At 49.7% G+C, this 11,491-nt stretch overlaps 2 protein-coding genes across 2 annotated transcripts in view; one reads left to right on the top strand and one right to left on the bottom strand.

Annotated features, from left to right (window-relative positions):
* Nucleotides 1-8,823, top strand: part of GUCA1A (guanylate cyclase activator 1A) — a 10,968-nt gene extending 2,145 nt beyond the window's left edge. Inside the window, exons 2-4 of the mRNA XM_057386397.1 lie at nt 4,125-4,274; nt 5,801-5,891; nt 6,902-8,823. Coding sequence (XP_057242380.1) covers nt 4,125-4,274; nt 5,801-5,891; nt 6,902-7,029 — 369 coding nt within the window. The 3' untranslated portion in view covers nt 7,030-8,823. The remainder of the gene's footprint in view (nt 1-4,124; nt 4,275-5,800; nt 5,892-6,901) is intronic.
* Nucleotides 16-3,388, bottom strand: LOC130585773 (acrosin-like). Its single transcript, XM_057386396.1, has 5 exons — nt 2,653-3,388; nt 2,146-2,367; nt 1,683-1,959; nt 1,153-1,293; nt 16-676 (listed from the first exon to the last, which is right to left on the bottom strand). Exons 1-5 carry the CDS (start codon nt 2,949-2,951, stop codon nt 281-283), a joined length of 1,335 nt encoding a protein of 444 aa, XP_057242379.1. The 5' UTR covers nt 2,952-3,388; the 3' UTR covers nt 16-280.
* Nucleotides 8,824-11,491: the final 2,668 nt, after the last annotated feature.

Raw genomic sequence — 11,491 nt, 5'->3', positions numbered from 1 at the left:
GAGCCTTCTCCAGGCTGAAGAACGAATGTGAACAGCACAGCAGACGGACAGACAGAGCAGTGACTCTCCAAGCCCGTGGGTGCACTGAGCAGGGCTGAAAACACGGTTAATGGTGAACACAGAAACTTTACTTCAACACCTCGGTCACGTCAGCATCGGCGTGGCCGCAGCAGAGCAGCATGGGCAGCATAGAGAAGTCTCTGGCCCCAAGGCTACCTTTGGCCCAGCAGGAAATGSCACGGTCCACTGTAGCCCTGGATCCTGCTCGTCCCACTGCTGCTCAAACCTTTTTGTCCTTCAGAAACTGCGGGAACTCCTGCACCAGATTCCAGAATTGCGCCAGGATCTGGTGTGGGAAGGCCATGGGCATCAGTGTGCCCGAGGATGCCAGCGCTGGTCTCTGGCTGTGCTCAGGGGTCAAGCCGATGTATCCCTCTGCTGCCGGTTTCAGACGCTGCTCTGGGATCGAGGTGGCGACTGGCTCTGGTGCTGGACCAACTCTTTCTGCCGGGCTCAGGCCCGTCTGCAGCAGGATCCAGTTGTAGAAGTGCTGAGTGGAGGTGTAGATCCCGGGGTGCCTGGCTCTTTCACAGCCTCTTCCCCAACTGTTCAGGCCCACGAGCCAGAAATAGTCCGTCGTGTTGTCCTTGCAGACGAGGGGACCCCCGCTGTCCCCCTGCACCRGGAGAGAGGGCTCAGGGGCTGTGGGGAGCTGCTGCCAGYGCCAGGGCTGGCTCCTCTCTCCCAGCTCCCGCCACATTTGCATTCCCAGCACGGGAAGGCTCTGCCTATGGGCTGGAGCCTCCAGGCCCTCAGCTGGGAATGAGTCAGGRGTTCTCCCACCCCTGCACATTGGTCCCAGACGTGCAGAGAACAGATGTTCCAGGGTCACTTTGGGACYGCCAGGAGAGCTGGATGGGCTTTGTGGGCGGGACCAGGCCTTGGGGAGAAGGGGACAGGGACCCTCAGGTGGGGAAAGGAAGGGCAGCCCGGGGACAGCGGACATGGGACATGGGACAAGGACCCTCAGATGGGGATGGGAAGGGCAGCCCAGGGACAGCGGACATGGGACATGGGACAAGAACCCTCAGAGGGGGATGGGAAGGGCAGCCCAGGGACACGGGACAGGCTGGGCTGTTTGGGGGCTCCTACCTGGCAGGTGTCGATGCTGCCCTGTGGGTACCCAGCGCACAGGGTGCGGGGATGGATGGTCCCCGCGTACCACCGGCTGCTGTTGCACAGCTCTGTGTCCATGAGGTGGACCTTGGCCTCCCGCAGCACCATGCCTGATCCCTGAGCTGTGGGCACAGAGGGGAATGAGTCCCTATCAGCTCAGTGCCCATCTCCTCCCCTCCCCGGGGCTCTGCCCCTTCCCCAGGACCACTTTTTCCCCTTCCCCGGGATTGCCTCTGCCCATGGGGCGACATTGTCCAGCTGTGTCCCTGCTGTTGGCTCCGGGACAGGGGCCAGAGCTRTCTCCAGAGGCTTCACAGARTCCCGGAATTGTTTGGGTGGGAAGGCGCCTTAAAGGCACCTCATCCCGTTCCACGGCCCCTCTTGGGCGAGGGCTCCTTGCCCAGCCCGGGCTGCTGGGAGCCCCGGCTCCGCTGCCGTCCTGCAGCCGGGCTCTGTCTGTGGCCAGCCCATCAGTGCAGGGTGCCCAGCGCACCCTCGGAGCGCACATTGTTTGGAAACTCACCCGTGGCAAAATCCCAGCCGGCGATGTAGCAGGATTTCAGCTCAGAGACCCTCAGCGAGGCGTCGGGCACACAGCCCAGCTGGATGTAGTCRCTGCACTCCACGGGCTGGTCCAGCTCCAGCAGGGCGATGTCGTTCSTTGCCGTGGAAGSCACGTAGTGCTGGTGCACCAGGAGCCTCTGGATGCGGCGCACCTCAGCCTCAGGGCCCAGYYGGGTCAGATCCGTGGCCCCAATCACCACCTCCCACGTGGAGATGTCCCTGTGGAGCGGATGGACACAGGGGTGACAGGGAGCAGAGCTGCATTTCCAGCATTTCCCGGCCTTCTGCTTCCCAGGGCAGAGAGGGAGGCGGAGCGGAAAGAGCCGGGCCGGGAGCGGCACGGGGTGCTGTGACCCGGGCACCTGCCCGCGCTGTGGGGACATCTCTGTCCCTGCTGTTCCTTACCCGCCCCTGGCGAAGCAGTGCGCGACCGTGAGGACCCACTGGGAGCTGAGAAGGACACCGGAGCACATGTGCCACGTGTCATTCTCCCAGGTGGCCTGGATGCTGACGATGCTGGGCCAGGCCCCTGGCTGGACACTGGTGCCACCCGTGACGTGGGAGGTGCCAGCAGCAGAAGCCACAGAGCTGTGGTCAGAAGCCATGGGCCAGAGCCCACAGGTCCTTCTGTAAGCACAAAGATATCACTGGCCTCCTTGGTGGCTGCTGTTACTCAGGCTGAAGGTCCCCCATTGTTCTTTTCAGCCCAGCGCTGAGTGGCAGGAGGGCCAGAGACCCCTGAGGGGTGCATCTGTSCCCCCCAGCTCTGCTGCAGCCCTGCAGACAGGTTGTGCCAGTAGCTAGGCACTGGCCAGCGACTGAGGCTCCTCCTCCATGGGCTGAGGCTGGAACGCSGTGGTGTGGGGAACATTTGGGGCCCCTACAGGGAACCCCCTGTGTAGGACCACTCACCTGCAGGTGTCCCAGTTGCTCACCACGGGGCTGGCCAGGGCCAGCAGGATGAGCAGCCACAGCAAAGCCATCGGTGCCAGYGCGAGTGGCAGTGGCCAGAATTGAGGTGACACCTTTCCTGCGGCCACCGACACGGCACCCACGGCCTTCAAGGTGCTCACACTGYCCCGGCCCAGGGCTGCTGTCACAGAGGGGCCTGTTCTGTGTGCTGAGCATGGTAGGGAGGGGCAGCACAGAGTCATAGAGGCATGGAATGGTCTGGGTGGAAGGGACTTGAATAGCGTCATGGGCAGGGACATCTTSCACTATCCCGTCCAGCCTGGCCTTGGGCACTGCCAGGGATGCAGGAGCAGTCACAGTTGCTCTGGGAAACCYGTGCCAGGGCCTCACCACCCTCACAGTCCKCAATTCCGTCCTAAAGCTTAATTTAAACCCGCCCTTCTGCAGTTTAAGGCCATTTTCCCTGTGTCCTATCACTACATGCTCTTGTCCAAAGTACCTCTCCAGCCCCCTTGTAAGYCCCCATTAAGTACTGGAAGGGGCACCAAAGTCTCCTGGGAGTGTTCTGTTCTCCAGGCTGATCAGTCATAACTCTCTCAGCCTGTCGTGCCCTTCTTCCCACCCTAAATGAATATTTTAAATGTTGTGATCCTTGCTGTAAAACATCAGTGCTCTGCTAGTTCACCTACATTCACCTTTTTACATATGTTTATTTACATCAATTTCATAAAGGCGTCTGACTTTGTTTAAATATCTCAATAATTGAAAGTTTCATTTTTTCCCTCTGTTATTTGTGAAGTAGTTATTGGGAATCTTTGACCTAGATATGTGTTTTGTTTGTGGTTTGTTTTTAACCCCTTCAAATTTTAGTCAGTGGTAAATCTATGGCCTATGAACCATTACTATGTGGCGTTTTTCTTGCAGAAGAAACAAGAGCTTTTTTAGTTTCTGGATTAAGAAATGGAATATTAAAAATCTAAATACTTAACATTTTTCCAGTGGTCAAATMATTCTCCATGTATTTTCAAAAATATTCCCAGTCACTTTATTTTCCAGAGAATGGAGAAGAGATCTGTGGCTTAGTGSAATGGCATAGTTTCTGACAAAGGCAGAGCAGACTAGTACAGAAAACTGTCAGCCAATGGGCTGGGCATAATATTGTCTCCCAGCAGCCAAAGGCGGTCGGCTTTGGTGCACAGAGAGGGCTTTTTTCACACGGACAACGAGGTTCCCTCACTGCGAGGGATGAGCATATACACGTAATAGATCATAACTTTAGGAACCCAGGTATTTAGTGGTGAAAGAAATAGCATGTCTGTGCACTAAAGATTTTTCCTAAGTCCAAGTCTCTSTGCCATTTGTTTGCCTTTCTCTTTCAGTTGTGAATCTAAAGAGCAATAAGGTAAAAGAACTGCAGAGCAGTAACTTCCTCAGTTTATTCCCTTCACAATTTGGATTTTGCTTTCCCACAGGATGGATATATTGACTTCATGGAATATGTGGCTGCCCTCAGCCTCGTTCTCCGAGGGAAGATGGAGCAGAAATTGCGGTGGTATTTCAAGCTCTACGATGTAGATGGCAATGGCTGCATTGATCGACATGAACTGCTCAATATCATTAAGGTATAAGCAGACTTGACAGACTTTTCTTTGTCCCCACAGTTTATGTTACAGCATAGCTAACCGTAACATTGTTTTAGTTGTTTGGGACCTAAATTTCAMTTTCCAAGGTTTCTTGGAAGCTGTGACTGTCCCTTGCCGTCTCTGCAATGTGTCCTTCACGTGTTCTTTTCCCCATGAGAAGTTGGAGAATTACTCCCAGTTTGCTTTTTGGAATCAGCTCCTAAATATCCATGTAATAAAACATTTCTGACTCTGACGAATAGCCTGAAAAAGAATGGTTGAGAATGGAAAGAATTGTGTGCAAATCAAACCAAGACACTATTGTGGATGGGGTTGGAATTACGGGTATAAAGATCACTGTAAATTTCTCAGAGTGAATTATGCTGCAAATTCAGATKATTTTGCAGTTAATGGGAAATACCAAGATGCAGGAAAGAATAAATGACCCTAAATAAATTACATTTCTGAATATGACATGTCATAAAACTGATTTGATAAAGCACTAATAAGATGTTAGTAATGCATTCCGATCTGGATACAAATTTTAGAGCTGGGTATCAAAGAAACTTGACCAAAATCAGTAACAGTAATACCATACAGCCTCCTACTAGTAGCTTGAAATAGAAATTCTCAGACATTACAGTGAAGCAACAGATAGCAATAGTTAACACAGAGCTTTTGAAAAACAAGTCCTATGGGCAGCAATTGGTGGAAAGCAATTTATTGCCCTTTGGATTTTGTGGGTGTAGTTCAGTGTCTTTTTTTGGTAACCTTAGAAAGTTGCTGAGATGATACTTAGTTTTAGCAAAATAGCATTTGAAAAACAGTGAAGAAAATTACCAAATACCAAAGAGTAAAAACTAGAAAATGAATAGTCTTAGAATCAGTATAAAGGCTCTGGAATCACATATTTCATGGACATCCTTAAACAAAGGAAATAATTAGCATCGAAAGAAGAGAGAACCCTGCAATATGTAGTTTTGAATAAGAAGAATTGTAGCAAACAGAAGTGGATAATGCCTTAAGTTTCTCAAGATGAAAGTGAATTTCTAGTGAGCTTTAGGGAGAAGCCATATACACAGGAAGCAATATTGAAATGGAAATCGTGAAATAAGAATAGAAATAAATTAGCACAATGTGCAACAAAGGAATTTCACGTCAAGTGTGGAGGTCRTTTGACAGCGGTTCTGGGGCTCGATGCAGCATAGGGTCACAGAGTGGGCCAAAGCGGATCAATGAGGTGGATTCTGATTCTGCCATTTCTGCAGCACATAAACTGTACCTAAGCAGAATTGGGCCCATCCTCCGGGTTTTACTGCTCAGTCCATACTCCAGAGCCATGCTCTCTTTGCACCCTTCAGTGTCTTCCATAAAGTCCAATGATTTGTGCTTTGTTTTACTCTGTTGCTCATTCATTTGTATGGGGAAGGTATCAAGCGTGACTGTCTTATTCTGAATCTACGCCGACCTGTGAAATCGGTCTGGGAGTCATTAGACAGCTCTGTATCCTTGCTGTTTTATTTTAGGCTATTCGAGCTATTAATGGAGGTGACCATGAAACTAGTGCAGAAGAGTTCACCAACCGAGTCTTTGACAGGATTGATGTGAATGGCGATGGTAAGATTCCTGCTTTGTCATTGAGCTCAGTCTCTGTTCTACAGAGTAACATCCATTTCTTCCTTTCTCGATTCCACTTTATGGCTCTTCATTTCATATTCTCTTTCTGTTTGCATTCTCAGCCACTAATGCATTCTCCACGGACCAAAAATTATTTTTCTCCCGGCATTATACGCAATCAGTGTGACACGATTTTTTCCCGTACTGAGTCTCAGCTTTGTCCTGTCCACATGAGTTTGGTAGTGGGGTTTTGGAGGGGTATTTTGTTTTCCTTTTTGTATGTTGCTGCATAGTTTATGCCAGATAGAAGTCGGAARTATTACCGAATGGCCCCAGCTGCTCCTAGACATTTCAGCAGGGAAAGGAAGAACTAGAATTCAACGTTGAATGTCGGAGTTTCTTCACCGTGTCTGCCGCAGGCAGTACAGCAAGAACACGAAGCTCTCAGTCAAAAGTTGGCCAATGTCACCGTGGCCCCTGTATGTCCCTGAGAGATATCTCTTTGCTACTTCAGGTGCTCGTAGTTTCCRACAGGCTTTTTTTTTATTCCAGAATAACTCTGCTGAGCAGCTTCCCTGCACAAGGGCTTTTTGGCCTAGGACAGAATAATCTATTTCTACCTGTCACAGGCTCCTTCTGTCATTTGCTTTATCCTTGAAAAACAGCAAGTCTAGGGCAGGTTAGTACTCTGACAGGTCAAGCCAAAAAGCATGCTGTGATCCCACTCCTTACATACCCACTTCTATTGTCCTTTCTTGCATGCCCCTTCCCTTGTATGGGAAAAAAAGGGAAGCCGGTGTTGTCTGGATACTGGGGGTGTTTTCATGAAAGCTTAAGAAGACTCTCTGAGGTCTTTAGAACAGTGCTTTAGAACAATAATATAGTAAGTATGTAAGACCAGCCTATATATAAGAACGGCCTATATAGTAAGTGTTCTCTACAGTTAGATTACTGTACTCCTTTTCCTGTCCAGTGTGGATTCTGATGCCTTTTATTTTTGTCTGCCACAGGTGAACTTTCTCTGGATGAATTTGTGGAGGGAGCAAGGAAAGATGAGGAGTTCATGGAGGTTATGATGAAAAGTTTGGACCTGTCACACATTGTGGCCATGATTAACAACCGTCGGCATAGCGTATAAATCAAGCTGGGAGAAAATGCTGTGGCAATAGACAGAAGGGTGTAGAAACACAAGGAAGGAGAGACAGCATTTTTAAAAACAAAATTTCATAAATTTGAATATGGAAGTAGGAACAGAAAGACACTGCTATATTTGTGCATCCGAGTGCATGTTCCTGTACAAATACTGACGCTTAGCCACATAAATGCAGAGCAGGTTCAGAAAAACTGGATCTGGGTGGCAATATTTTACTTGTCTTTCTAAAATTTAAAGGCCAAATTTCAGGGCACAAATTTCCATTTTATTCTGTGTCCCAGACTGTCACTTTGAAATTGACTGAAAGTAATGCCAAGTTTGTGAAGAGCACTAGCAGAACTGGGTGGTCGAGCGCAGGGGAAATATTCTGAAATACAAAAGAAGAATTTCAAACTGTTATTAGYGTAAAGAACTATCAAAAGAATGTAACTTGCGCTGTTCTTGTCATGCTATCGGTTCATAAACACCAGCATGGTTGTCCACACCTTAGATGTGCTCAGATTTGGTAGTCTCTGCAGAAACAGCTTTAGTCAGATGATCACAAGAACCGAAAGGAAAGCCAGTCTGATAGTCACACATCTGTCCCCAGCTGCAGCTGTTTGAGCTTTCTGTGATCAAAGAATTCTAGCAAGTCAACAGTTTGGAGCAGCTTCTGTAACTAGAGAAAATATGCTACTCAGATTTCCAAAGCAGAAGAATTACTTGAGAGATCAAATCTTTTATATACTCTTTGTCCTACTTATTCTCCTCTTGTACAACCAAGTCTATGGGAATGTTCAAGGCTACACTGAACCAGGCTTGGAGTAACCTGCTCTAGCCCCATGGCATGTAGCTAAAACAAGATGATCTTTGAGGTCTCTTCCTACCCCAATCATTCTGTGACTATGATAAATGAAGCATTTGAAGATGATCTTAATATTATTATCTCACATATCCTTTATTGGTCTTTCTTTTTGTTCTTAAGGAGACAATCTAATAGAAAGAAACGGCTCACCATGGTGGCTTGTGAATTGTGCTGTTCATGTGAATACTGTAGTGAAGTTGATATTCTAAATCAGCGCTGCCGTAAATGACTCTCTGCTTTCGGTCACGATGGGAAAAGTGATGCGGCATGGATAGAAACTCAGAAAAAACTGTGTATCTTTCACTGTTCATTAGATAAGCTCATGATGAGAAGCTCCTTTGAATCTGGASAGAGAAGCAGAAGGAAAGAAGAACGCAGGAAAAGTTCAACAGAGTGCCTATGCCATAGTTGGCATGTTTTTCCTGTGCAGGAGGAAAAACTTGTAGACTTGTAACAAAACTTTAGATTGGACTTATTCTTGCTTATATTTAGGCTTCTGTGATGTTCATATGTGCATTAGTTTGCATGGCAAGGTTTTGGTAGCAGGGAGACTACACGAGTAGCTTCTAAGAGAAGCTGCTGGCTGGAAGCTTCCCTTACATCTGGCAGAGACAATGCTAGCCGGCTCCAGGATGCCACTGGCCAAGGCTGAGACCTTCAGCCACGGTAGTAGCACCTCTGGGGTAACATATTTAAGAAGGAAAAAATATTGGGCAGTAGCAATTGCTGCCAGAGAAGTGATGACTGAGAATATGTGAGAGAAACAGCTCTGCAGACACCAAAGTCAGCTAGGAAGGACGGGGAGGAGGTGTTTCAGGTACTGGAGCTGAGATTTCCCTGCAGCCCATGTTGGAGMCCATAGCAAAGCAGGTCGTCCTCCTGCAGTGCACGGAGGTCCACAGGAGGGAAGCAGAAATCCACCTAGACCCTGTGGAAGAGCCGTGTTGGAGCAGATCGTGGAAGGAGCTGTGAGCCTGCGGAGAGAAGCCCAGACTGCAGAAGATTTCCTGGTAGGACTCGTGACCCACTTCAGAGCAGTTCCGAAACRACTGACCACAGCGAAGGCAGCTGATGAAGAGTCCACTCACAGTGGAGCAGCCGATGAAGAATCACAGCCCATGAGAAGGACTCATCTGAGAGAAAGTCRTGGAGAACTGTCTCCTGTAGGAGGGACCTCATGCTGGAGCGGYGCAAGGACTCTTCCTGAGGGGCAAGCAGTGGCATGAATTGACTGTAACCTCCATTCTGATCTTTCTGCACTGCTCCTGGGGAGGAGGCAGAGAATTTGGAATAAAGTAAATCATGGGAAGGAGAAAAGGGAAAGGGGCGGGGGCGGGAGGGGGGGAGGTGTTTTAAAGATTTGTTTTACTTCTCATTATCTTACTCTGATTTTATTGGTAATAAGTTCAGTTAATTTCTCCCTTTTTTCCTCTTTTGGAATTGTTGTTGAACCTTGCTCAACCTCTAAATGCCAGGATAAATTCTACTAGCTGCCCATGGAGGCACTAAAAATACATTAAMATGGGACCAAGAGCATTAAGAAGGTTCCTGGGAATGCCACTGCAGTGCTGTCAAAGCATTTTTAACAGATCATTTCAGCTTCTGMTGACAACACTGCATTTCTCTGCTGGGATTGTTCCCTCTGTGGGCTCTGGGGTTTGTTGGGATTTGAACTCCATCCCAGTGGCCCTAAYGCTGYTCAGGAGCTGGTAGGAACAGCAGAATCAGAGCCCCAGAATAGAGGTGGCTGCTGCCCACCAGCCTGGGGATCTGTTTTGGTTCCTGTCTTGTGCCAGGGAAGGGATGTTTTCAGTTGACAGCGATTAGATTCCAGCAGCCTCGTCTGYGGTCCTAGGCTGCCTCGTCCAGCAGCCGATCCGCTCTCGCGTCCCTCCCGCTCCGAGCYCCCGCCCATTCGGCGCCGACTGTGCAGAGGAGAATTTGTCCCGCYRGCAGCAGCGGAAGGACACGAGCACTCATGCCCTGGCACTTGGATTGTCCCTTTGGGGGATGCTGCTTGCTGGGATTTTGACAATTCCATACGTTTGRCTGCTGAAATTTCCCAGCGCAGGGGCTTTAGCTGACAGGGCAGSACAAAGGTTGTTCTCCGTGTGGTGCCCAGATTTGGGTTTCAGGATCAGCTTTGCTAGWKTWGAATTATAGCCATGGCCCGAATTCCCTGCAGAATTCCTGCTGGAATAACCTCACAGTGCTTCACAGAGCACGGATATGTCCACGCAAAGCTGCCGCTTTAATGCCAGCTGCGTTAGGAACTGACAGAGGTTCCAAGGAAGCTCAGCAGCACTGGGGCAAGGACAGGTTTCTATTCCACAGAATTTTCTATTTCTAACCCTCATCCCCTCATCCCTGCTGACATCCCTGGGGGRCATGGAACAGAGTTCCCTGGAATTCAGCTGATTTCACCCACCCTGAGCTCAGGCTGCAGTTGATATTTTAAATCAGGAGAAGGCRGTGGCCRCRCGYGCTCCCAGCCTGTGCCGAGGCAGCCCCTGTGCCCAGGTGAGGACATCCCTCCCCGCAGAAGCTGATTTCAGTGCAGAGCCTTAGGAATGGCCTCTGGAAATTCTTTTCCCTGAGGAAAGGGATGGGCATTCCTGCCTTCAGTGCACCTCCAGCCTCACCCATCTGTGAATTTTTTGCTTCAGTTCTGTAGTTCCAGCTGGCTCCCCAAAAAATTCCAAWCTTTATCCAAACAAAACGTCACCCAACTCTAACCTTTCATTTGAAGGTATGTCTGAGGACTGCAGCTTATGATTTAATTTCTGTGAGGAAAGATAGCCTTAGCTTTAACACTGCTGCTGGGTGATGTTCTCAGGCTGGAYGGAAAGGGATTGGGGRTGGGTGGGACATACCTGGTGGAGGTGTGGGTGCTCCAGGAGGTTGGCACCGGGAATCGCTGTCTGAGYCCCTCCGCAAACACAACGTGCCGGCATTGCCGGGTGCCTGCTGTTGCCTGGGATATTTTTGGAGTGTTGGCGGGCTCTGTCTGGGGTGAAGCATCTCCAGGTTCCTGTTCAGAGCAGCCCATGGCTGCGGAGCCACGAGCAGACCTTAATCCATGTCCATCCGAGCGCTGTCCGGGCATCCCTGTGCCCATCCCCGGGATGTGTGTTTTGCATGCTGGATGCCACGAGCAGGACATGGCAGGCACAGCTCTTCCCTGGAAATAGGAAGGACAAGAGGTGCCGGTCCCCCTTCTGTGGCTCCTGACCTCCTCCCACCCTGTGCTCCCAGTCAGCTGGRATGCACGGTGGAAATGGCAAGGAACATTCCCGGCAGCTGAGTGGGAGTCGCTGAGGGCTCTGTCCGGCTGTGGGCCCGAAAARCAGGATATTTATGCCCTGTGGCCTCTGTATCATCACTGTGCCCATTGTGCATGCGATAAGGGCCAAGTCGATCTGCTGGGGTGGAGAAACAGCCTTGGTCCCTCATGTGGGGTGGGCTGAGGGACCCTGTGGGGCCAGGCAGGGCTGCAGTCCCTGTACTCTCCTACCCAGTTCTTGGGGACTGAGAKGTTTGGGTGGCAAGATGGAAGAGCCCTTTTGGACAGAAAAGACCCTGAAGCAGGGATCCAGATGCTGA

This window comes from Malurus melanocephalus, unplaced genomic scaffold, assembly GCF_030028575.1.
Source record: "Malurus melanocephalus ecotype Western Australia unplaced genomic scaffold, MMel_1.1 scaffold_961, whole genome shotgun sequence".
Classification (NCBI taxonomy): domain Eukaryota; kingdom Metazoa; phylum Chordata; class Aves; order Passeriformes; family Maluridae; genus Malurus; species Malurus melanocephalus.
This window is presented reverse-complemented; position numbering and strand designations above follow the sequence as displayed.